Source organism: Canis lupus, chromosome 25, assembly GCF_011100685.1.
Source record: "Canis lupus familiaris isolate Mischka breed German Shepherd chromosome 25, alternate assembly UU_Cfam_GSD_1.0, whole genome shotgun sequence".
NCBI classification, from domain to species: domain Eukaryota; kingdom Metazoa; phylum Chordata; class Mammalia; order Carnivora; family Canidae; genus Canis; species Canis lupus.
Window position 1 is genome coordinate 4,671,389 of NC_049246.1, and position 27,271 is coordinate 4,698,659.

At 38.7% G+C, this 27,271-nt stretch overlaps 1 protein-coding gene and 1 pseudogene across 9 annotated transcripts in view; both read left to right on the forward strand.

The window, feature by feature from the left end:
* DCLK1 (doublecortin like kinase 1) overlaps positions 1 to 27,271 on the forward strand; it is a 341,215-nt gene that overhangs the window by 160,936 nt on the left and 153,008 nt on the right. For all 9 annotated transcript variants that reach the window (XR_005378333.1, XM_038573280.1, XM_038573282.1 and 6 more), the window contains exon 4: positions 16,102 to 16,201. Coding sequence is in view for 8 of the 9 variants with exons in the window: in XM_038573280.1 (XP_038429208.1) it covers positions 16,102 to 16,201 (100 nt within the window). In the remaining variant the exon portion in view is untranslated. The remainder of the gene's footprint in view (positions 1 to 16,101; positions 16,202 to 27,271) is intronic.
* On the forward strand, positions 2,877 to 5,485 carry LOC100684435 (annotated as a pseudogene).

The window sequence follows — 27,271 nt, forward strand, 5'->3', positions numbered from 1 at the left end:
CATATATATATATTACCCACTAAGATATGGTAAACTAATGTATCTATATATACTAAGATATATATGTGTGTGTATATATATATATATATATATATATATATATATATACATGTCCACAAACATATATATGTGTGTGTGTGTGTGTGTGTGTGTGTATATATTTAAATGTTGGGCAGCCCGGGTGGCTCAGCAGTTTGGCGCTGCCTTCAGCCCAGGGCGTGATCCTGGCTCCCCGCATGGAGCCTGCTCCTCCCTCTGCCTGTGTCTCTGCCTCTCTCTCTCTGCATGTGTGTGTGAAAAATAAATAAAATCTTAAAAAATATATATATATATATTTATATATATATATATATATAAACGTTGATCATCACTTACAACCAAATGAATAAAATTTGGTTAGAGAAGAGCATGTCAGTATCACATGGAATTAGGGCCATGTATACCCAGTACAGAAACTCCAGGTGCTGGTGTTAATTCAATTAAATTTGAGTCAGAGTAAAGAAATAGTGCCACTGGGATCCCTGGGTGGCTCAGTGGTTTAGCACCTGCCTTCGGCCTGGGGCGTGATCCTGGAGACCGGGGATCGAGTCCCGTGTCAGGCTCCCTGCGTGGAGCCTGCTTCTCCCTCTGCCTGTCTCTCTCACTCTGTCTCTTCTCATGAATAAATAAATAAAATCTTAAAAAAAAAAATAGTGGCACTGCTGGATCAACTGGTCATACAGATACAAACGGCCAGCACTCACCTAGCCTGGATCATTGGCTTGAGCAGAGTAGCAAGGTATTGGCATCTACAGGAATATTCCTACAATGCTCGCTAGAAGACAGTTGTGTGTATTTATTTTTAAAAATTTTTAGCACCATGAATGACACATTCGTGAAATAACCTACCCTGTGTTGAGGAGACTGCTAGATTTAGAATGATTAACGAACTGCACTGGTAACCTAAGACCTGGTATGTGATATAAAGGAACTTGCTGATTTCATATCAAAGTAACCAGAGTTGTGACTTATATTAGAGGTTAACACATTTTCTCTGGAAAATAGTCAGATAGAAGATACCTTACGCTTTCTGAGCCATTTGGTTTCTGAGATAGCTACTGATTCCACCATCGTAGCGCAAAGTCAGCCATAGACTATAGGGAAGCCAGTGAGCTTGCCTATGTTCCAATAAAACTTTATTCATGAACACCTAACTCTGAAATGCGCCTAACACAAAATGTTATTCTTCTTTTGATTTTTTTTTTCAATTCCTTTAAAATGAAAAAACCATTCTTAGTTCCTGGACTCTATAAAAACAGGCAGCTGGGACAGATTTGCCCATAAGTCTCAGTTTACAAAAACCCCTTGGAAGTCATAAGAATGTTTATTTTTGATGCTCACTTTTTTGTAGGTTTAGAAAAACTTGGATGCAAAAAAACATTAAAAAGTATGTTCTGGCAAGTCATTAATGAGGATTTAAACTTATGATATGAAGACAAATATTTCCAGCCACATGCCTCAGTGTAATTTGGTTAGCTGCATTTAATAGCTTCAAGGAGGCAGAGATTTAGGTAGCAAAGTGAACGTGCCAAATAGGAGAGCAATGTGGAGAGTTTTAAAACTGTGGCACTGTCTATGAATTCTTAAATCATGCATTCATACAATTTGTATGTGCATTTCCTCTTTTATAAAATGTTTGCTCCTGGAATTCTTATAGTTTCATTGTTAGTGAAAGTGGTTTCTTTCTTTTTTTTTTTTCACAACCCTATATTATAAATTCTCAAAACCTGCCACTTCACAGCATTATTCCTTTGAATGTCTTTAATTCTGTAATTTTACACGTCCCCTTATATTCTAAATTTAATTCATTTTCAGAAGTTCTGTATGGAAAAGGGCCCGTAATAATTCATGATTATTCCCAATTATCTTTTTATAATTTAATACAAGAGGATTTTACTGCATTTTAAAAAGTATCTCTTAATTTAAAAAAAAGACTGTTTTCCCAAGTTTAACTTTATAAAATAGTAGCCATAATTTAACTATTTCATGGTTCTAGAAGTATTTTCATATCTTAAAAAAATAAAGGATTTTCCCAAGATGTTATAATCCTGCAGTGATAATTTAACTATTTCATGGTTCTAGAAACACTTGGAACATTGAAGTTTTAAGGTTATCATTGACTAGAATATGCCAAATATTTAGTAATAACCTTTCACTTCTCAGCGTAAAATCAGTGCTTTACAATCACAGTCTTCATATTCATAAAACATGCCCCAAACAAAGCTTTCTATTGATATTCTACCTTACCAGAGCATTAGATAAGAGCATATAATAAATTGTAAAATCAATGATATTTTCATTGTTACCCACTAGTCTAACTATAGAGGCCCCTCAATGTGGTAATAAACATGAATTTAATCTTTAGGACCTTGGGCCTGGTAGACTCGTGATAAACATTCATTTGCCTCCCCAGTTTGTCTATTGCGTGTGGTCCTTTCTAAGTCATGAATTGACAGAGCTAAAAGAGGTATTGCTGCCACTCATTTAGTATAATCCCTCTTTAGAGAAAACAAGAGGGCACTCAAGAGACATCAGGATCTCACAAGAGTGATTTTGAGTCAAGATTATGACAATCCAGTTCTGATTCCCTGTAGTCTAGGGTCCTGCCTGTTACCCACTTGTTCTTGGGGAATTTTCAGGACTAGTTCTTTCCCTGCTTCTATTTTAGAAGTCAAGGAGACATCCCATAAAGGCTTTTCTGCTCTTAATACTCTACCCTGTATATATTTTGTAAAATAACTGGCCAACCACGAACAAAGCAGAAAAGACAAAGAGAAAATAAGAGTCTAGATAACCCAGAGTCTGCACAACTCTCCTACAATGAAGAATTGGTCGTTATGGCGTAAAAGCTAACTGGCATAAATGGCAGTTAAAAATAAAAATCATGGAATAAAAATCATGTGTTTGCCTTTCTTTCAGGTTAGTACAACATCTATAATATTTGAATAAAGTGTTCTAGGCTTCAGAATTTGTCTCTAAAATGCTCTAGAACTTAACAATAGGACAATGAAGCCACTAACAGCTGATGCTACTAAAAAAATCCTCAGGTTAAAGTTTAACAAGAATGTTATGCTTTGAACCTTCCTTCTTAATCCTTTTGGTTAAAACGAGATGAATGTGTTTCATGGAAAATTTTTATGTTACTCCATATCTTTGGGTGCATGAAGGATATACACCTGTATTGTTTTGCTAGAGCTGCTGTAACAAAGTACCACAAAGTGGGGTGATTAAACAACTGGAATTTATTGTCTCATAATTCTGGAGGCCAGAAGTCTAAAATCAGGTTAATGAAGGATTAACAGGATTGACTGATTAGCAGGATTGATTCTTTCTGAGGGCTGTGAAGGAGAATCTGTCCCATGCCTGCTTCTGGTTTCTGGTGCTTTGCTGGCAATCTTTGGCATTCTTTGACCTCTAGAAGCATCACCCTGATCTCTGCCTTCATCATCACATGATGTGCTTCCTGTGTGCATGTCCATCTCCAAACATCCCCTTCTTATAAGGCCAACAGATTAGATTAGAGGCCCACCCCATTCCAGCATGACCTCGTCTTAACTAATTATGTCTGCAAAGACCATAATTTCCAAATAAGGTCACATTTTGAGGTACTGGGAATTAGGATTCCGACATATGAGTTTGGGGGGGAGGCACAGCTTAAACCATAGCAACACCCCTCACTGAAATACTGTTATAAAACAGTTACTCTCTTCTCTATAAAGGTTCATACAGAGACATTTCTTGAGCTCAAAAAATATTGTTAACAGTTCATATGTTTGGACACTGAAGGGCAGTATAACACTACAAATAATACAAGAAGTTTCCAGCCCAGTTACTGTAGAAATTAAATTATGATGCTTTATAGTAGCATGGTTGTTGTATATGGTGATTTTAACCTTATTTATATCAATGAGACCTAATAATGGGGGAGATTTCAAACCTGAAGTTGTCTAAATGACACACAAGGAGAGAAGCTCAATGTTGAGATTCCCGTTGAACGGTTATGCCTCTTTTATGGTTTTAAAGCTGTAAGTGGCTGCTCATCATGGCAGTTCATACTTAGATTTCATTTCCCTTAACATCAAGGAAATTGTGATTGGCATGGACAAATGTTTCAGCATGGAGGGGATGTTTAGTCATCTACTTGTCAGGCACTTGAAAAGAATAAGATTTTTTCAGGGGATGTAAGGAGATAGCTTATATTAATAGAGTTATTGCGTTGTATTCTTCACATATGAAAGAAAAATGGATAATACACGGAAAGAAAATGTTATTTTCATGCACTTTGATTAGTGTTGATTGCAATTCTAATGTCTTACGGTTGTCTAAAGTCTGACAGCAGTAAGATGGAATAATTTTCATCAGAAAGGCAGTGCAGGAGAAGACAAACAGGAAACTGCTGATTTATTCTGCCTTCCATTCTGTGATCATTGACTTTTCTGAGTGTGATCTTGGAAGTTTATGCTTCAGCAACATTAACTTAAGGCCTTTCATTACTGTTTTTTGCCTTTCATTACTAAACAGTTCCTCTCCCTGACACCCGTCGATACATTATCTCAACAAATTCTTTCTGCCATCCTGGGAGGTGGATACAATATTATCTTCATTCTCTCTATGAAGAAAAGGAGGTTTCCAATTGATTCACCCAGTTGGTAATTAATGGAATTAAGTTTTAAACGTGACTTTCTCTGATTCCAGTGCTACTATGCAAAACTTTTCAAGGCCACTATTGCCATTGAGAGCTTTATTGTATGCGGTCTATATTGGTGCATTGTTGAATGAAAGCTAGAACATTAGAGAATGTAAACATGAGTGTTCTTGTCCAAATATTGAGAGAATCTCCCTGTGCTAGGTAGATGTCCCCTGTAAAAATGAGCCTAACCCTTTATATGCCCTTAAAGATATTCTGAGTTAATAATCATCACACATTGAGAGAAGGCCAGCAGTAATATTAGACAAGTTTGTGAAAGGAAGGAAGAATCATGTCAAATTACTCCTGACTTGTGAGAAACCTAGTAAGTAAAAACTAGCCATTAGATGTTATTTGTGAGCCGCCGCCGCCGTGCTGTGGCGCCTGCTGAGGGAGCACCAGGCCAAGCAGAGGGGACGCAAGAAGCTGCAGGAGAAGAGGAGGCGGGAGGCCATCCCCGCAGCGACCTGCCTCACCGAAGCGCTGCTGCATCACCTCAGTGTGGGTGTGGCCCAGGCTCCATGAACCAGAGAAGCTGGACCACGAGGCGAAGACCCTACACGTCTAGGCTGCCCAGTTTGCCAAGCAGACAGGCCAGTGGGTCGGGATGGTGGAGAACTTCAATCAGGCACTCAAGGAAATCGGGGATGTGGAGAACTGGGCTCGGAGCATCGAGCTGGACATGCGCACCATTGCCACCGCCCTGGAATATGTGTACAAAGGGCAGCTGCAGGCCGCCCCCTCCTAGCCCCTCTTCCATTCCCCTTCCCCCCACCCCGTCCCTCCTACCTGGGGGAAGCTGATAGGCCAAGAATAAAACACAACCCCCCCCCTTCCAAGAAAGAAGTTATTCGTGAAAATGCTTGAGTTTCTCCTCTCACTCTGATGTGCTAGGCCCCAAATCGATTTCCCTAGATGGTTGAGTTTTATTTACTCTGCTCCCTTCCAACGAGTGCTAACATTTCTAATAATTTTTAGTAGCCATGGTTGTTTTTCATAATTGGGCAGAGCAGATGTGATAAAAAAGAAAATTACTGCTTATGATTGATTTTCATTTTTTTTAAGAAGAGACCTTTCATTTTTATGATGAAGCCAGTAGCTATTAAAACCACCATTAGACCTTGTAGACAGGAGTTGCCATAAGGGGTGGGAGAGAGAAGTGAACTGTGCTTCTGCTCTTTATTACAGGGAGTTAATTTGGTTCCGTCTCTACTGAGCTGGTAACATTTGCTCTGAAATTTCATGTTACTGATTCTCCATGCTATTTCACTCCTCTTCTCTCCCGGGAAGGGGAAAGGGAGGGTAGAAGAGAGGAAGGACACAAAAAACAAGTTCAGTCGACAAATCTACCCTTTTCCCAGGACACCTGTATAAGCAAGCACATGTGTTGGGTCTTGACCATGTCCTACCCTATGTTCAGAAATTCTAGCAATCGGGGTCTGTTGGGAAGCCTCATTGCCTTCCTTGCGACTTTGGCACAGCCATGGTGACCCGCCTTGTGCACATTAACCATTGCTAATGGCCACTTAGTGGGAAATTCTGCCCCAGAGATTGCAAACTGCCTGCCCATGGGTCGAATCCAGGACACAGGTGTGTTTTATTTGGAGTGCACAGTGCTTTTTTTAAGAAAGAAAAAATAAAAGAATTTATTGCCAACTTTCAAAAATCAGGGACTTTTAAATGAAAATCTGATTTCACTTTTTCTTAAAAACTCAATCAGTCTAGCAGCCCTGGCCTTACTTTGATGCATGACAAGTATCAAGGTGCTGCCCTTAGGAGAAGGGAGGGTTCTAGTTTATTATTACCAGTTTCCTATTGTCTGCCTATGTTAATTACCATTTATCACCCCATTTGCACTGTGTTTTATTATGCCTGGCCCACTTCACTGTTCGTATTACCTTCCAGGCCTCTGTAAGCATTTGAAGTCCTTATGCTTTATACACATAGCTCATGCATTGTGGGGAAATGGCAACCAGACCTGTTATTCACTCAACTCTAAATTTAGATTAAAAAAGAATTATGGAAACTCTAATATACATGGTATAAGATGAAGACAAAGAAGAAATACTGGCCTAGAGTGTTTTGGTCACCATATATAATTTTCTAAAAGACCATTGAGTAGGGAATATCTCCAAGTATGTATTCATGGTTGTACACACATTATCAACATTTATTTATAAAAACCATATTTTAAACCAAGCCTTCATTTTGGACTGTAAAATTTTTTATCTTACCACTGCCAATCTCTGTCTCTCAGCCTTTTCTTAGCTGTGCTTGAATCTTAATACAACTATGAAAAAATGGTATCTTATTCAAACTATTCCAGAGAATGTTTTTATTGGCAATTTTAAAAGCTGACTTACTCTGAAGGACATTTTTGGAAGGAGTACTTTACTCCAGTAATATTTTTAATGCTATATAAATGTTTTTATTAGCTACATTTGAGTTTGGGTAAAAAAAGAAAAAAGCAATTTTTCACTTAATAGTTTTAGAATGTAATTTTAGGTTGCATTTGTACTAAATACTACTGGAATCATTATTCTCAATTAGAAATGGTTAACCATCTTATGAGTAGAACACTGACCAATACTGAACCCACACAAGACAAAAGGCTCTGTCCTCAGCTTATTTAAGGAGGGGGGGAAAAACTTCCAAAACTGTATGAGAGCTCCGACCATGGAGGTGGTGATGTTGATGATGGCAGTGGTGCTGATGGTTAGGAGACAATGCTGATGCTCATGGTAGTGATGGTGATAATAGTAACAATCATTTTGGTGATTTTAGCTTTACGGTATTATCATTAGAAAACATCATTTGGGGCACCTGGGTGGCTCAATGGTTGAGCATCTGCCTTTGGCTCAAGGCGTGATCCCGGAGTCCTGGGATCAAGTTCCACATCAGGCTCCCTGCGAGGAACCTGCTTCTCCCTCTGCCTACGTCTCTGCCTTCTCTCTGGGTCTCTCGTGAATAAATAAATAAAATCTTTTTAAAAAAACAAAAAACATCATTTACTTGAGACTAGTTTGAATCAAATTAAAAATCTCTTTTAATGTTAAGCCATTTATCGAGGCAAGTAGATTAGAAATAGAAGTAGAAATATTTAAAGCAACCAATTCCATACTTCAATATCAAGCAACATTTACTAATGTTCCTGGCAGACACATACTTCCATAGCTTTAGGAATATCATTTGTTTGCCTGCAACCTTAAGCAACAAGCCAGTATGCAAGAATATAAAAGACAGAAGGATTGTCTTTATGGTTTTAGCCCTCACACAGATACCAATTCTTTGGATTGTGATTTTTCTTATGAAACGTTTTAAAAATCAGGATTCACTAAAGGGTCCTTGTGAGGAATCAGTATAATGATGTGAGTCAAGTGTCTTTGGGCGTGGCACATTGTGGATCTTGGCACTGGCCTTAGGGTCGTTCGAAAATCTCAGAAGGGAAATTCACAGCACTGTGATTCACTGGTCACATGCAAGTTGAGTAAGAGTTAACCAAATGGCAAGACAGCAACTGGTTGCTCCAAATACATTTCCAGCTCCCGAACTAGAGAACTATATCTGGAGGGTGTTGGCCTGACACGGGTTTTATGGGTTTGGTTTATTTTTCTGGGTTTGAAGCCGAACTTTTGTAATGCACATGCTTTAGCTTTACTTGCATGCCAAGATCCCCAACACATGCCTCACATTAGCTAGTGTTTTAGTGACTCCTTTTCTTTAAGAATATGTTCTGTTAGAGTATATTCCACAATACACTGCCCTAGCTGCTGTTCATGTAGACTAGTAGCTGAGAACACCACCAAGGAATGAATATACTATCAATTTCATAATTGTTGGGTTTTTTTAATTGACTCAGCAAAAAAAAAAAAAAAGTGTCTTAGAGCTTCAAACTTGTGAAAAGTAGTTTGAGGATCTTTATTTTCCTCTCTGTGTTATTATTATTTGAGTAATTTACTTCTTTTCTTAATGGCTTTATCTTTCTCTGGGTAAGAACCAGAGTTTCTTTAAGGGATTTTTCTTTATCAGAAATTTATTTATATAAGTTTATCATCAAAGAAATGAAAAAGTGATAAACAATGGAGGATGTGTTTTTTACTGACAATAATATAACACATTCCTGATATTTGGCAATAAGACAAATTATAGGCATATTATTGAATCAGAAATGTATAGAGTTACATGATTATAGAACAGAAAAATTCACAGTGGTTGAGTTATAATATCATGTGCATAACAACGCTCACTGCTAAGAGTGGAGAAAAAAGCCAAGTATGGAATGAAATTGGAAAAGAAACCTTATCAAAATTAGGTTTTGGCGGGATGAGGAGGCCCACATGTGCCAAGTTTTAGCTGAAAACTAATTATAATGGTCACATTATGAATTGTGCAGAAAGAAGAAGGTTATTGATTCTGATGCTTTAGATGCACAGGTGATTGGGTTTTTTTAAACACGGGTATAAGCATTTCTTTTTGGTAAACAGCATCTCCTTAAAACTGAACCTTTCCGAGGTGCCTGGGTGGCTCAGTGGTTGAGCATCTACCTTTGGCTCAGGGCATGATCCCAAGGTGCTAAGATCAAGTCTGCATCAGATTCCAAGCAGGGAGCCTGCTTCTCCCTCTGCCTATGTCTCTGCCTCTCGCTGTGTGTTTCTCATGAATAAATAAACAAAATCTTAAAAAAAAAAAAAGACCTGAACCTTTCAGTATGTCCCCTGTAACTGGTATCAAGAAGAATGAGAAATTATAAATAAGTATTTTAAAAAGAAAAGAAAATTAAAACAGAAAAGATATGCCATACTCAGTGATTCCAATAAATGGACTGAGTTTCATGGCTTTTACTTTTGTGATCGTAATTTCACTTCAAATATGTTAGGTAGGTGATAGTAAAATATTTTAGTGTTTCACGCAAGGAGAGGCACCTTAGAGGGACACAATGACTCGCATGCGGGCTTTAAAAAAAAATGAGGCCATGGCTGCAGAGATATCCCATTGTTGGTAGAGGGCGCTCCTGTAAAAGAAAAGATAAGGACTGCTCCGTGATGTCAGTGTCACCATGGAGATCTCATTCCAGTGAGGCGGAATGGATTCCACAGTCCTGCTCTTGGAAATGTGTAAATAGCAGATGCTTTTATTGCCTTTGTTTGAATGTCTGTCGGTGCAGCGCAACTCAAGCCGGAAGCTCAGAGGAGAGGAAGTCCATATTTGTCTATAGTGGTTTTTTTCACTCCCTGGAAGCAGCTCAGCCTCCCGGGACCAGTGTGTATGGTGACAAGTTAATGGAAAAGATATAAATCCAGATTTCACATAAAAAGAGTCAAAACCGAATATGTTTTCCTAGGATCAAAGAAATAATTCAAATTTCCTTGTAAAAAAAATTTGTTAAGACACTTTTTGCTATAAACAATCTATAATATATGTGATAACTATTATTAAAATGAGTTTATTAACTGAAATTTATAATACACAAATGTAAGGGCACATTTTTCTGTACTTTGGATAGATTTGTTTTCCTGTAGCTTGGTAATTAAGAGCCTGCTTTTGAACGGTTTCAAATTTCTACACAAGTTGAATCTGGCTAAATTGTTTTTTTAATCTGTACAATGGATACAAATACCATCTAACTACTGTAAATAGAGTCTGTTTCTTTTATAGCAGAGAGGGTTCAATGCAATAATATATATTGAGGATTACATGTAAAAATATTTTATTTATTTTTTTGAGAGAGAGCAGGAGTGGGGGAGAGGCAGAAAGAGAGAGAGGGGGGGAGAGAGAGAGAGAGAGAGAGAGAAGTAGACTCCCCACTGAGTGCAGAGACCAAGGTGGGGCTGGAGGTGGGGCTCTATCCCAGGACTCTGAGGTCATGACCTGAGCCAAAGTCAAGACACTTAAGCCACTAAGCCACCCAGGCTCCAAGAGAACTCTTGTTGCTATCATACCAAGAAAATTTTTCATCTTTTCTTTATATCTTTATCATATAAATTACTGTGGTAAAACATTGTAGCACCAATGTAGAAGCTGATAACGGAGAGAATTTAAAGAACTTGTTCCAAGTTTATACAATGTTTATGTCAAATCTAGGTTCAAAACCCAAGTGTCCTGATTCTCATTCAAGGGCTTTTCCAGCACATCTGGCAATTATAGGCACCTATATTTTTTAAGGTACAGTGAGTGTGGCATTATGCTAAGCACCGTCAGAGATAAAGTCTGATGCAATAAATGCAATGTCATTATTTGGGGTTAGAGTTTCATATAATAACCAAAGCACCAGGTAAGAACTGAAAATTAATTGATGGTATATTAAGCATTGTATGCCATAAACTGATTACCTCCTTTATGAATTGCATATGGGATACGTAGAGTTTCTTTTCTAGTGTAAGGACATTTTGACAGAGGACAGTTTTCTCAGAGGAATACAAATCTCTGGGTCCCACAAAACTAAAAGTCGTGACAGATCCCAAGGGGTCCTGAGTTCAGACAGTGGTTCATAGAACCAGACCTGTGTTCTATGATGATCATACTAATTAATGACATTCACAGCATCATTTCAGTGGAAGCTTGATGGAAATCAGAAGCATGCACCATATACAGCATCATGCTAGCAACTTCTACCAGCTTTGCACCATATTCCTGAGTATAACTCCAAGTATGCTTTTCACAAAAACAATTATACTAGTAGAATCCCTATTCTCCAGGTGAGAAGGGGCACCCATATGCTGTATTTTATCCAAGTTCACTTAGAAAGGAAGCCTGTTGCTATAGTGCCCAGGAGCTACCTACTTTGTTTTATTTGTTTTATTTTTTATTTTTTATTTTTTTTATTTTTTTATTCATTTATATTAGGTATACATTTGGCTTATAAGTATAAGCCATTTTTACTTGGAAGTAAAAATGCATTTGAGCTAATAAAAATAAAATGTATTGAGGACTTATTCTCTTTTGATTCAGTCTTAACTCATCTACTCTTTGAAGCAACCAGTATACAATAAACGTGTTTGATATGAGGCACAAAGAAATGAACATCTAAGTGGCAGAGTTGGGTTAATTCAGAACCTGGGCTTTGATGACAGGGTGGGCTCTTCAGAAATTGTGCTACAGCAGGTATCTCTGTGGTACTGAGGAATACTGCCCTACAGGAGGCACTATATCTACCCTGACCAAATGTAGGATCTCTAGAAATAGGATGTGTTTTAAGATAGCTACCTGGGATTTCCTGACTTGCCTAAGTCAGAGGTGATTACAGTGCAAAGACTGCAACTCAGCCACCCAACTCCAGCCTCATGACATAAGCCACTTGTAGGTAATGCAGTTTACTTTTTGCTGAATTACTGATACACAATGTGTTAGGAATTCTTTGGAGTGTAAGTCTATACACTATGTGCTGGAAAAGAAGAGATGAAGGATTAGGGTAGTTGTAATCTCAAGGGCTAATACAGTGGGTAGTAAATAATATGTATTTAATAAACATTTATTGAATGATGACTAGGGATTCAGGGAAGGGGTAAATCACTTTGGATTGGAGTGGATAGAGAAGGTAAGGCTTGAATCTTCAACTGAGCCTTGAGTCATAGGAGAGATTTGAACAGGCAGAGTTAGGTAAGAGGGGGTATCAAATGAAAAAAAAAGTCATACAAAAACCCATGCAAGTAGGAAAGAAGTCCTTTTCTGAGAAGAATATGTAAAGTAGATAAATTAGAATGTGTTTTGGGTTAGAGCATAGTCCTTGTATTTGTCCTTATATCTATTCATCCATCCATCCATCCATCCATCCATCCAAACATCTGATCATCCATCCATCCATCCATCCATCCATTCATCCATCCATCCAAACATCTGATCACCCATCCCTTCATCCATCCAAACATCCAGTCATCCATTAATCCATCCAACCATCCAAGAAATGCTTATTAAGTATCAGGTACATGGCATGACTACTGTAGACTTGAAAAGTAGGTTGGAACCGGATGGAATGCCAGACTCAGAAGATAAACTTTAATTTGATGATGGTAAACCATTGATGTTTTTCTGAGTCATAGAGTTTTTGAAAGTTTAAAAGAAAGAATAGATTAGCAGAATTAAACAGGATGGATTGGGGATAAAGGAGGTAAGAGTGAGAAATCCACCCGAGGGAAATGCCAAGGTGCACAGGTAGGAGGATAAACTCAGGACTTATGTGGTAAGAGGAAGGAGGACAGGAAAAGGCCCAGGTCTGAAAGATGTTAATCCATACATGGAATTTGTTTTTTTTAAACTTGTTATCACACTGAATTTTGAGAACCTCAAATTTTAAAAGGAGTAACACTGTATAGATATATAAAATCAGATCTTTGTGCAAAACATTGGTAATCTTTTGATATTAGAATGTCCAGTAATGCCTAAAGGAAAATTCTCACACTGTATTGGCCTACAGAAGAGGGTTATACATCTTTCGTTACTCTTTCTTTTTTAGATGGAATACATTACAGCCACCTCTAGATTAATGATAGAGAGTGAAAGCATGGATAATTGAAGTGCACAGATTATCCTAAATCCATCTTTATCATAATCTTGTGTTTAAGCCTCCTTTTCTATCAAATCTTTTACCAAGGCTTCTAACAAGGAGCAATTTTATAAATTTGAATTTGATCTACTGACCATACACCTTCTGTGGTGGGAGGTTGTGAGCAGGGAAATGGCTAAATGATGCCAGAGCAAAGAGCACAGAAGATATTACAGTTTCTAATAGTTCAACAAATTCTTTGGTTTTAGTCACTGAAGATTGAGAGGTAAATGAATACATGTTGCTTGGCACCGAAATGACTTTTCCCGGTCTTTTTGTGCTGGGTGATGACAGTTTTTCTTTAACAATCGCTGCATTCCTTTTATGTTCTTGGAATCATGGAGTTGGAAACAACATCAAAAGTTCATCATGTTTCATTTCCCACTTGCCAACAGAATTAAACCTAAACTGTCCAAGCTGGATCATTGGCTCTTCTGTTCTTTGAGTCTCAGGCTTAAAGGATGGTCATGGGCATATGATGGAAGGAGGTTAGTTAGCTGGCAACCCCCTTATCCAGTGCTGTAGTTTTGATGATAGTTATCTGCCTGCTTAGCAAGAGCGTAAAACATTCACACACCGATGAATGTGATCTGGTTTGCAATCTGATGCTTTAGAATACAAATGATGGGAATATGTGGAATGAAAGGACAATTTCCTTTGGAAAAGAACATTTTTTATGTAGTAGAGATTTGTCATCATAATGTTTGCCACACAGCTTAGCACACAGTAGGCCCATCATAAATGTTTATCAGCTAGAGAAATCTGGCTGCCCAGGAGAGTGGGTAACATTACTTTCCATTGTGTGTTGTTTCCCTGAGTTTTTTTCACCCCTGGCCGCCAGTACAGAGCCAAAGGGAACCCTGTCACACATTAGTCCATAGGATACTATGTGAAGAGGAGAGTTCCAGAATCAAATAAGTTTGGGAAATAATGTATTTTCTATCTCCTATTTGGAGTAGTGGTGTACATTAGCCCATTAAGGGTTTTTGCAAGGACCAGAAATAAAAAAACTTGTTTATATTGAATGAACTCAGTATTTACCAAATCTATTTGGCCATAAGCCTCCCCTTCCTCCTCTCACCCACACCCCCTGCACAAAATGTTTTAACCATTCACACTAGGAAATATTGCCTTTTGAGGTTAATTATTCACATTTTTGCCTGAGGGAGAGACCATGTTTTTTTCACTTTTGTGTGTATATGCTCTATGCTAACTGGCATATAGTAGGCTCAATAAAGACTTCGGTGTGTATAATGAAAATGACCTATATGGGGTTGACATCAATTGCTGATCACAAAGGCTGGGTGGGGTGCTTGTCATGAAGATCAAGATGAACAGGGTCACAGTTGGGATCAGACAGAAAGGGAGGAGTGAAATGGAGTGGGTTCTGGATTCAAAGGGCCTGTTTTTAATCCAAGTAGAAGACTAGAGCTTCTTATACCACTCATGAAGATCTTTAGTCTGTTTTCCTTGATAATTACAATGTCCTTCTTAAGTAACCTATATTTTTAAGCTTTTTAAAAATATGTCATGGATGTAACTCACTTATAATTAATGTTTATCATCAAACTATTATGGAAATGTCATTCTTAAAATTTCAGCCAAGCAATTATTTGGAAATGAGAGCTTATTTGGAAAAACTATCTGACAGCTACACATCATTGTCTTTGGGGTCTCTAAGTAATGCTCTGTTCTCCCAACTTACTACTGTAAGCTTTACAGTACTGTCGATGTGTCAGGGCAGTGCTACCAAGCTTTGACAGAGAGCAGAATCTGAGATGCCCTGCAGATGACTGCAAAAGAAAATAAAGGTAGGAACTCATAGTAAATCCAGGCCAAAAGGATCTAACTCTCCAGGGGGGTTTGTCTGTGGGCCTCAGATATTCAAAGGAAAATGCTATTAAAAAGTCTATTTTAGCAGCTCTGAATGGGTACCTTCAATTGTCCACTTCATAATGTGCTCCGAGCAAAAGAAATTGAAAATGGATAGAAATCAGCAGTGTTCCCTGTGCTTTCTGTTGGCATCATACATATTGTAAACAAAATATTGCACCACACATCCAAAGACAGTAAGTAGTATGCTTGAAATTATTCCTTTTGACCACAGGTACTTGAAAGACAACATTTAGCTCTCTTAAAGTTCTTATTGGAGAATAAGTTGAATAAATATCAAAAGGTTGTTTTAAAACTTTTCTTTTGCATAACTACAAGAAACTGGACAGCACAGGAGTTTTAAAGTTTGGCATGACTTGAGTTGGTGAGCATACTGTTGCCCCGTCTCTGAATCTTAGAAATAAGATCGTTCCTTTTATGAGAACTTTCACTTTTGTTTCAACTAGAGGTAGAATGGGTCTAAAGGAGATCCTTAAATGCATATTATGATACAGATAATTTTTTTCAATAGTTACCCCAAACAGTGATCACCGCGTGTATACTATATTTGTTCTTAAAATCTTATGCTGGCTTTTATTGCTCTCGAGGAATATTACATTCAAATGAATAAAGGGGTGTTCCTTTCCCACATGTCGCTGCATCCACTGTATTGTGAAAAATAAAGGGTTCTTACCTCATAGCCTATTGACATGTCAAGTAATAAATGTGACAGTTACCGGTTCTACTTTCCTTATCCCGTCTTCCTGCACAACTGAAATGTAACATGTTTCTTACTAGTAACAGATGCTGGAAACCTTCTTTTGAAATTCCTCTAGAGAAAGCTGTCCTGTTGATTCCATTAGACGTGGGAAGTGGCTTTATGCAGATGTCTACTTGCAGGGATGCAATGTTGTAATTGCTGTTCTGCTGACCCCTTGCTGAGTGCCATGCTTTTCTCTTGTAGGTGATGTGCCTTCAGGACTTTTTTGGTGACGATGACATTTTTATTGCATGTGGACCGGAGAAGTTCCGTTACCAGGATGATTTCTTGCTAGATGAAAGTGGTAAGGAAAAAAAAAAGTTCAAAACCAGGGGAAATTTGAGGCAGCTTTCCAAAATGAGCTGCACCAGGCCAAGATTATGTCAACCCCAAAGCTACCAAATCAGTTTCAGATCCTCACCCAGCATGTCTTTTCCATATCTCGAATTTCTTTGATTTTTTTTATATAGAAAACAGATGAAATGATAATTGGAAAGGTTAAATCATTCAGAAGAGAAAATCACCAATGGCTAATTTATAATCATTTAATAACTAAATTGATGCTTTATAGAAAACCAAAATGCAGATTTCCAAGATGCACATTTTTAATTATCTATTTTTGTCAACATAGGTAGTTGAGAGATTTGTAATCATAAAGTTATTGAGTGTGTTTCTAGGTAGAGCTTTCACTAGCTTCCTCTGGTTCCTAACTAGGACAGTGGCCTGGCATCCTTTTTCCTTGAACTACTACAGAATTTGTATGTCTATATTAGCATCTGTAAGGGACCAAAAAAGAGGAAGGTGGTGTCCTTTGATTCAAATGGAAATGTGATTGTTTGTAATAGATAAAGAAGAGACAGTCCATTAAGAGGGAAAGATGTGTCTCAGGAAGTTAATGCAAAAGGTTGTGACTTCAAGAATGATTTTTTTCTGATGCTGTAAGTCATTTCAGAACCTTAACAGCATCACAGTAAAGATTATTGCACTGACAAAAGAGACCTCTCCTTAATCATATTACATCTAACTTAATTAGGGAAATATTACATATTTATGGACAATTCAGACACCAGATAGTTGGAAATGCTTTTTGAAGTGGTAATGAATTTTCTGCTTAAATGCATACAGAAACAACTTGGTGAGCTTTAGACGAAGTGGATGGGAAATACTTAAGCACTAACAAGATAGGGTAAGGGATGAGAGGTAGGGGTCATGCTCTCCCACTGCTGATGCACATTCACATACAGTGTCTATATTAATACACATATATGCATATCATCTCTGTGCATTTAAATGTAGTATAATTATTTCATCATTTAAAAATGACTTAGAATATATAGGGAGGGATAAGAATTAGAGATTTGCCCCTGAGTTCTAAGAACTTCAAATTCCCAATGAAAGTACATATATGATATGATATGTTAGACAGATAGATAGACAGATAGATAATATGACAGAAGTGTCATTTGAAGAGATTTAAGTTATTTTGGTTCAAAGAAACTAACTGGAAAGTATCTCCTTCTCTCTAAATAAGTTCTCTCTAAATACATTCCATCTGTATCTCTGGTTGATGTGCCCTTTGGGGGCAAAGATTTATATAAATATACCATGCACAGGGTGCCCTCAGGGAGGATTGTCCCCCACCCACCCCTTCCTTCTACAAGGTGAGAAAGCTTTGCTGTAACATAGAACAAGAGAATGTTAGGAGTCAGGCGGTGGAACTGACAGCACAGTTTTGAGAAAAATAAACTGCCTTGACTTTCAATTTAAAGAAAATAGCTGCTTCTGGTAGAATAGTCTGAAAGAACAGATGCGTTCTGAAATGAATGTTTCGTTTGTTGCTTTGATAGAAAACAACCTGTCAAATTCCAACTGGAATACACTTCAGTTTCAAATCAGCGTTGTTGACCTGGGAGCTGTCAAGGTCTCTATTCAGCCTCCAGTTGGATTTGGGGTCTCTCTCCAACCTAACCCCTCCTGGTGAGCCCTCTGTCCTGGGCTTTCCCTCCCTTACACTGTGCTCTCACACCAGACCATTCCCATCCCATTCCCCTGTGACAGTGGGCAGACAAGCTTTCTGGAAAGTACAACAGAAAAATACCGGAAAATCCATCGTGATTTATCTTTCGAAACCTTTCTCATTAAAAAGAATGCTGGCTAAAAAATAAAAATAAAAAATAAATAAATAAATAAATAAATAAATAAATAAATAAATAAAAGAATGCTGGCAGATAGGTAGATAGATATCTATCTACATACATGCATAATCATACATCAAAACACCACGCCCATCATTTATGGTTTGGCACTTTGAAAGACCACTTCAAACTATTTCAGTAAGAAAGTGAGAACTTCACATTCTTACCTCTGATGAATATACCCTAACCGTTTTGTGGTGTGAAATCCATTTGCTGAGTAACAGTATCTTCCCCCATCCTAAGAGAAACACGCGGATTGGGGGAAGGGGTAGAAAAAGAATCTAAATTGAGATTTTACTTCCTTGGATGAACTTACTCTGAGACTAAATTCACACATTGACAACTGCAATTTCCCTGTTGCTTGTACAGCATGTTCTAGTGCTAATGTATTAAAATTTGAATCTTTTTTTAAGTGCTCTGAGATGATTTATCCCAGCTTATCTGTACTTGCTAAATGGTATTTGCACATTGAGGCTTCATTTGGCCTGTTCCATAGTAGCTTCCTAAAAGGAGTATCAGCAGGGGGTACAGACATCTTTAGAATTAATACTCAAGCAGAGCTGGGCTTGATTTAATGGCATCAAGAAGTGGCCTTTTGCCACAAGGCAGCACTTTTATTTTATCTTTCAAAATTAACCCAGCTCCTGGTGTGCTCAGGATTAGCAATAATACATCCCCCTAATTATTGCTGGGAAAGCTCCTGGAGACCGCTCGTAAGGTCTCTCCAATGAGGAATCCTGCCATTATAGACTTATATTTCATGAGCTACATTGGAGCCGGATCAATATTAGAAACTGTGAGGGAGCATCCTTCTTCCCCTAAATTTTCACATGGGAAGAAAAACCAAAAAAAAAAAAAAAAAAAAAAAAGCCTTCCTTTTTCCATCTTAAAATGTAACCCATTTTAGCAATATCGTCATCAATCAGTGGAATCTTAGCACCTTCGAAAAATGGTGGATACAGCACTATATATAGAGACAGACAGGCCAACAGCTCCTTCCCCTGCATGGGCTGCTGTCTCATTTAGAACGATGAAGCATAGGCAAGGGAAATGCCAAATTGGAGACAAGAAGCTTAACATAGTTTTGCTTATATATTGATGATAAGCTGACAAATCGGTGGTTTTTGTTGTCATTAAAAAGTGACAGGATTTTGTGGAGAAATACCCACCTCACACCTGGGCAGGGGAACAGTTAGCTCCTTGGTGATGAGCCTGTCCTGGGGTATCACTTTCTGTCTGTCCCCCAGCCTCAAGCCAACACCCCCAAACTTGCTTGGCTGGTCTCTTCACCCATTTACCTCACCCCTGCTGGACCTGCCACCTGCTCAGGAATCTAGGTATATCTCTCCCACTCTCTTTTTACCAAGTCCTGAGTACTCTTGATTCTGATGTTAATAGGCATTACTTCAAACTTACAAATTTTTACATAGATGTTGTATTAGTTTCCTAAGGCTGCTGTAACAAAGCACCATAAATTAGTGTTGGTGGCTTCCAACAAGGGAAATTGATTCTCTAATAGTTCTGGAGGCCAAAAGTCCAAATTCCAGGTACAGGAAAATCCATGCTCCCTCCAAAGGCTCTGGGTAAGAATCCTTAAGCTATAATCCTAGTTCCTGGTGATTGTTGGCAGTCCTTGGAATCCTTTGGCTTACCGCAGCATTACTCAAGTCTCTGCCTCCAACCTCATGAGGCCTTCTCTGTGTGTCCAAATTGTCCTCTTCTTGTAAGGACACCAGTTTTGGATTAAGGTCCATCCTAATCCAGTATGACTTCATTTTAACATGGTTACATCTGCAAAGACCCTATTTCCAAATAAGGTTCTTCTCAGGTGCTAGGGTTAGGACTTCAGTATATCTTTTGTGAGAACATAATTCAACCCACAAAAAGATGTTTGAAGCTGTCTGGATTTTATTTGAACTTGAGTTACAAGTAAACTCATTTTTGTTTGTTTTGACCTGTCTTTCAATTTGTACAATTACAGCTTTATATTAATTAGTAGAATACATAGACAACATAGCTGTGACAAGACTGGCCCCTCGTCTGACCTTTCATAGGTAGGGTCACTCACCTGGTAGGTCAGAAGAATGCTGTGAGATCATGTGAGCAGTCCGTTGGTGCATTTGACAGAACCTCTCTTGAAATCCTTTTGACTAAGATAAAAATATATGGTCTGAAGGACATAAGTCATTGTGTTTTTAATTGCTAGAACTGTCTTGTCCAAGAGGTATTGATTTATACATTGATGTCAGTGTGTGGAGGAAATCTCTATTAGAGTTGGCCCATAAGGTCACGCTGATGGAAGGGACTATGTGCTGAAAGTCATGCCAATAGGGTTCTGATGTGGGTTCTGTATAGTTTAGTGTGGCTAGAAATGTCCATTTGAGAACACTGATGGTGTGTGGATGAAATCATCTGGTAGGAAAACAAGGATCCATAAGGATTTTAGCAGAATGAATTGGATCCAAGAAGATAAGATTGAATTGGTATTAACAAAAAGTAGTGCTTTAGGTATTTTTTTTTTTAATTTAAAAGAAAGCCAGTGCTACAATATTAGTTTGGAGTGATGTAGTTTTAACAGTAGAACACGCGAAGATTTTAGTTGCACGTTTCTTGTAAGATATGGCTCATTTGCTGTATGGATTGTAGGCATGTCATATATTATAAAACCTTTCAGCCCCTCTGACTGAACATGGCAAATGTTGACTGAAACAAAAAGTTAAAATTAAAAACGTTCTTCAAAATTCACAAACGACTGTAGAACTCTAATAAGTATAGCATAGAAGAATAGACAACATTTAAATAATTGGCCTTTCACATGATTTTTGTAAGTTGGTAGCATTCATACTTTCAAAGTTATGAAACTTTAAAACTGCACTAAGACTTTTAGGATACCGTGTTTGTGTGTGAGTGTGAGTGTGTGTGTGTGTGTGTGTCCGTGTGCATGCATGTGTGTGCATAATGTCCTATTTCTGGGGAATGCCAGTCCGGCTTCTCTCTGTACTAGACACACCTGTCTGGAGTGTGGTGTTCTTCCTGGGTATATGACTCTAGTAGGAACATCCTTGGCTTCTCTTATGGGCCCCCTGGTGTTGGGTGCCCAGAATCCACTTGGTAAACTTTTCTAGAAATACTCCATCATGACTGCTTTCCGGGGATCCATGTCCTGAATGAGATGAGATAGAAGCTGCATTAGACACCATTCCCCAAGCACTGATCCCTGAGTGTTTTTCCCAACTCTGGGTGGTAAGAAAATGGAGTTAGAACCTAGAATAGTAGAAACAGACTGGTGTAGGGTTAGAAGACAGGTGTAGTCCAAGCTCCATGGCCTACTTGCTGTGTGGTCTTTGTATCTCCAAGCCTGTTTCCTATTCTGTGAAACACCTTTTTTTCCTGAGTTGTAATGGACCTCAAATAAGATAATAAATGTCAAAGCACGTTCAAAACTGTGTTCCTTATTACATAGTGAATGATGTTAGTGAATGACACCTCGGCTGAAATATCCCTCATAGTGGATTGCAGCTGGACTCAGCCACGTAGATTCATTTGCCCTTAATTGGAGGCAGATGTCACCAAGATTTGGTTTGGGTGCTCTTTAGAACCAAAAGGCAATTATTATCTATTACTTTCTTCCTACTCTCAACTTTTATTCCTGTGGTGGAGGTAAGAGGGAATGAAAGGACCTTTGAAAATATCCATTCTTTTCTGGAGGGAATCTCTGGAAGATTAAACCAAACTACATTTAGAACCAGTCAGACTTTTCAAATAGATAATGTTCAGAGATCCCAGCATGAACGTCCACATCAATTTTGATGGCCTGCCATCCTGTCCTGGGGCTGGTGATGTTGGGAAACCACAAGGTCATTGTGAACACCAGGAATATGCTGAGTCTGGAAAGAGACCAGGCCTCCTCACAGAGTAGATTTTGAGCTACTGCTAACAAAATTCATTCATTCTTTCATGCTTCCATTCATTTATTCAATAGACCAAGCTAACTTAGCATGTGCCAGGTAGTATGTTTAGGCACAAACAACTATCAGCCTTGACACTTATATGAAATGTGACACATCATATGACTTTTAATATCGTTTATGTCTAAAGATGTCAAAGAATCTCTGGTACTCAACTCTGACTCAAAATATTGCTTGATACTCATTGCTGTAGTGTATTTTATTCCTTTGGAAAAATATTGTGGGAAATGACTAATGGGGTCACAACATCCTGACTTCTCTTTATAGATTTAAATTTTAATTGAATTATGTGACCAGTTTAAATTGAATCTGTGGGCACATTTCTTTGAGATGCATAGTACTTCATGCTGGAATATTTTATTGTTTCAATAAATGTTAATTCTAGGAACGTATAGTTCGTATTTTTAAAAAATCAAAACAAAACCTGATGGCTGTCAACATTTCATTGTCCTGCAGAAATCTAGTATAATCTTGACTGCATTGATTTACAGAATGCAGCCTGATGCTTGAACTAGAGGGTTTTAAGGGTTTTGTTTGTTTTGAGTTCCAAAGAGTACATTGGTAATGTGCTTTGCTCTTGTCAGCAAGTTCCCATTCACCTGTTAGCAGTGGTAAAACTAGAGGGGTTCTGAGACTTTCTCCACCATAGCTACACTTCAACTCATGCATAAATACAAAGTCCCCAGAACATAGTGATATTTTCAAATTTCATAGCTGCCAAGCTATGGAGACATATAGAGTATTATGCTTTGGAGACAAGCTCTAACTCCAGCCCAAGCTAGTTCCTTTGCAACGAATAGATGATTTTCTACTTAGGAAGGCAAGTCATTGCATAACACATGCAGTCTTCCCTTTACACTTTCTCTTCTGGTCCTCACGGCTTCTATTTATTGCATTCAGTCACAGTGATACCTGAATCGTTAATGTGGAAATACCCTACACGTTTAACATTGACAATGAGTGCGCACACAAGGAGTCTTGGAGGCCACCAGCCCACTGCCTTGTCTAGTGCAGGTGACCCTCGCATAGCATTGAGACAGCTGCTCATCCATCCACAGCTAGAACCCTCTGTTCTGCAGTTTACAACTATGTCTGAAGGCCACTGTGCGCCAACACTGATTTTTTTAATAAGTTCTTTCTTACTGGGGCCTCAAATTAATCTCTCCCTAGCTTGTACACAGAGGTCCTGGTTCTGTCCTTCAGAGGTAATAAAACCAGTGGGTTTTATTTTTTCTGCCTTCACTTGCAGAAGATGAGCTTGTGTTGTAGACCACTGGGATGATCAAAGTGGTTCACTGTAAACTATTTTATTTGCCTTTCCTCCTAAACCAAAATGTCTCCGTATCTACTCCCCCCCCCCCCCCCACGTGCCTTGTTTCAAAGGAAGAAGAGCCTCTAGTTCTTTTAAGGGCAAATGCAAAGTTCTTGATTTTGTCTTCCCTCTTCTTTGTGACCTTGCCTTATCAGTGTTCCTTTCCTCTTCTCCTTGTGAATCTGTTATTTTACCCTATCTTCGCTGTCTCTTTCTCCTCAACCTGCAGCCACAACTGAATTTCTCCTCTCCTCAAACAGCCTTTAGTCATCTCTAACATCTTATCAAACCACAGTGCCCTTTCTCTGCCAAACAGCTTTAAAAGGCAAAATTACAAAAAAAAAAAAAAAAACCTAAACTACTGTCCTTGAGGCCTCCATGTCCTCGTCCTGATTCACTTTTTAAACATAAGAATGTGTTAAGGGGAGTCTTTTTCATTAAAAAATTATCTTCTACTAACTTTTTAAAATTACATAGTAGTGCAAATTTTTCTTTTGCCACTGTATGATGCTGAGGCACAAATCTTGAGACTTTTCTCTTCTCTCCCAAGATACTAAAAAGTATTATGGACTCTTCTAGCTACAAATCACCATCTCAGTCCTGAAATGAAAATATCTAGCCCCATTCAATAGTCATTCAAAATTGGAATTCTTTTTCCATACCCACCCAGGGCCCAAAGTAATAAGTCCTTTCTCTGAAAGAAAGGGGTCGGGTTCTCCTTTTGTACTTACCTCCTCCCTATTGTTTTTGATCCTTTCAGGGCTGGAGTACAAAAGAGTGGCGAAGAGCAGGGTGATGAGAAAGGCGAGTTGAGGAGTCCTTACATGACCACACTATTGTAAGATGGCTTCAGGCTGTCAGGGCTAGCAGATGTTATATTAAGCCAACTCTGCTTATGGGTGTTTTTAGGGTTCTTCAGGGACTCTCATTGGGAACATTCCACTCTTCTTTTTTGATGTGGTCAGTTCAGTTTCTTCCAGTTTTGGGTGTTCTCCCTCAGTTCTTGTTTGCCAAAGCTCTCCCTGTTGGCCTCAGATGATCCTCTTGGGAAGAATTTAAATGAGCCACATGCCAACTCACACTCTCAGATCCATCAATACACTCACACGTCCTTTCCCTCCCAACAAAAGGCCACCCAATGCAATCAAGCCTCCTTTACTCTGCTGCCAGTAGTTCTCCAGGGAAAGCCAAACACTCCAACACCAGTGTGTTATTCCCCTCCATCTGCAGATGATGCTGGCCAGTATTTTCAGATCTCCCAGTGAAGCCCTAACTGAGATGAAGAGAAGTATCTCCCCTCCTTTGGAATGAGGGAATTCATAGAAAAACTCTCTCTAAAGAAGTCCTTCTCACAAATTCTCTTTCTCTCTGATAACATTAAGCATTTTCTACCTTTGAAATGGCTAAGAAAACTAAGGCATGTCATTGGTTTATATCTACTCTGAAATTTCTAGCAGGTGATCAGTCTTACAATTCACTTCGGTAGCTGATACACATCCCCTTACAGTCTGGGTGAAAATCCATTTTGAATCCTGTTTCATTTGTGACTGCCTTCCACTCCTACCACATATACAATAGTTCCATAAACAAGGATAACCTTCAAATCACTGTATCCAATGCCCTTTTTTTCTTTTTCCTCCCCAACTTCTTTGTGTCTGAGGATATCCTCCTTGAAATCCTCCTCTTGTCCTTCATGGTGTTTTGCTGTTCTGGTCTTCTGCCTACCTTCTTGACTGTTCCTGAGCTGCTTTCACGTTTGTTTTTCCATGTATCCCTTAATAATTGTTCCCGAAGATTCATTCTTCAACCCTTTTTTCTACTTAATTACTTTCAATTCCTAGCCAAGTTCATCTACCTTAATGTTTTCAGCAATGATGGTTATGGTAGACAGTGATGGTGACAAATGGCAACCAGATGGTATGCAATAAGCAAAGTCTTTGAAGTATGTATAATTTTCCCAATTTTACAATTAAGGAAATTAAAGCTTTGATGGTAAATAATTTGTCCAAGGCCACACAGCTAGTTAGTGCAGGAGGCAGAGTTCAAACCCAAGTTTGTTTATGTTTGACAATATACTCTAAGTACACCTCTTCTCAGATCTCCATCTCTGACCCTGATTCCTCTCGTGGACTCCAGAACCGTATTTCCAACATGCTGGTATGGATTTCCTTATGGTTATTCCACAGCCACTTGAAATCCAGTGTTATCCCACAACTGACCTCATCATCTTCCGAGTCAACTTTGTCCTTCTGTGTCTCCTGTATTAGTTCGTGGCATCAACATTCTCCTTTAACACATGGAGTTGTCGTTTACTTGCTCCTCACCTTTTTACTCCTCGTATCCCATGTTTTATCACCTGCTTTCAATGCCACCACCATTATTTTAGGCCATTGCCTCATAATCTCTTGCTTAGACTCTTAACAGTGACGTTTTAATTTGTTTTCCTGGTTTCAGTCTTCAATTGTATAATCATGTGTTTGTACATAGGTTGATTTTCCTGTATTCACTTGACTCCTTCACTTGATGCCCAGAGACTCCTTGGCATGTCATTCTAGGTTTGTTGTATCTTTCCAGCCTTCTCATTGCTTTATCCCTCCTTTGTACTCCACCCACACAGTATTATTTGCTGGTCTCCCAAAAGCCATTTATTTTCAGTATCTCCATCCCTGCCATACCCATCAACCTGGAATGTTCTTCTTCCTTTTCCCCATCACTACCCAGCAAACTCCCTTTTGCCCTTTGAAATCCAGTTGAAAAGTTGCCTTCCCCTATCTTAGTGGTTTCCTTCAATTACTGAGTTCTCATTCTTTTTACAGATATTTATCTCATTTAATCCTCAGAAAAACTCTGCAGTGTTGCTTTACAAATAAAGAACCCCAAGTTAAAACGAGTTAAGAAACTGCTTAAGGTCATATCCCCAGTGTCCTCTGTATCACTAATTTCTGTATCCCACAGCACTTATGACAGTGCTCTGAATGTCGTAGAAGCCCAAGATATGTTAGCTGAGTCAGTAGATACAGAAGGGATCTCCTCCACCTGTCAGCCTTGTAGACGCTTGAAGAATGAGGCTCTACACTTCCCAAGAGCTGGTTTATCCAGATCTTTTAGGAAGATTTCTTCAACTGTTTCTCTTAAGACCACCCTACGCTCCTGATTACTTTTCTCTGAATACTTTGGTCAGCAATATCCTCCTCAAAATAAACCCAGAGCTGAATGCAGTACTCCTGGAAGGCTTCAAATAGCATAGAGAATATAAACTTATTTAATAAAGGCATCAAATGTGTTCAAATGCAGCCAAAATGTAATCATGGTTTCTTTAAGCACCAGCCAAGCCATATGGGCTCATGGTTAGCTTGCGATCACCTGAACTCTCTGGGGCTCTCTGATGTGATGTCAAGCCACATTCTACTTGTTTCATTGCATAGCTGAACCTCCATCCAGCACTTTAATTTGTATTCGTGCCAGAGAGCACCTTAGTCATTTTAGTCATTAATTCTGGCCACTTTAGAGCCTTAGGCATCCAAATTCTGCCTGAGGATAAATAATTGCAGAGGACAGAGTTGAAATAAGATCTCTCTGATTTCCAGGTCCTTACTCTTCCCAACTAAGTTATGCTACTAGGGACCTCTCTAGCTAAAGACCAGTAGCATAGCTGCCTAAAAGCTCTCAGGCCAAAAGAAAAAGAAAGGAAAAGCTATAATAATCTCTTTGTGTGTCCTCAGGGACGGCAAAGGCAGGGCAGCCTCAGGCCCAATGTCCAGCTTTGGCTGGGCTAGTCTCTTTCTGCAGCAGGGGAGCAGTGCCATAGAGGAGGACAACACATGTTCTTTTGTCCTATGCACTGATCTGCCCATGCCCCCGAATACAGGAGGGTACAGATAGGACCTTCCTCTTACCGT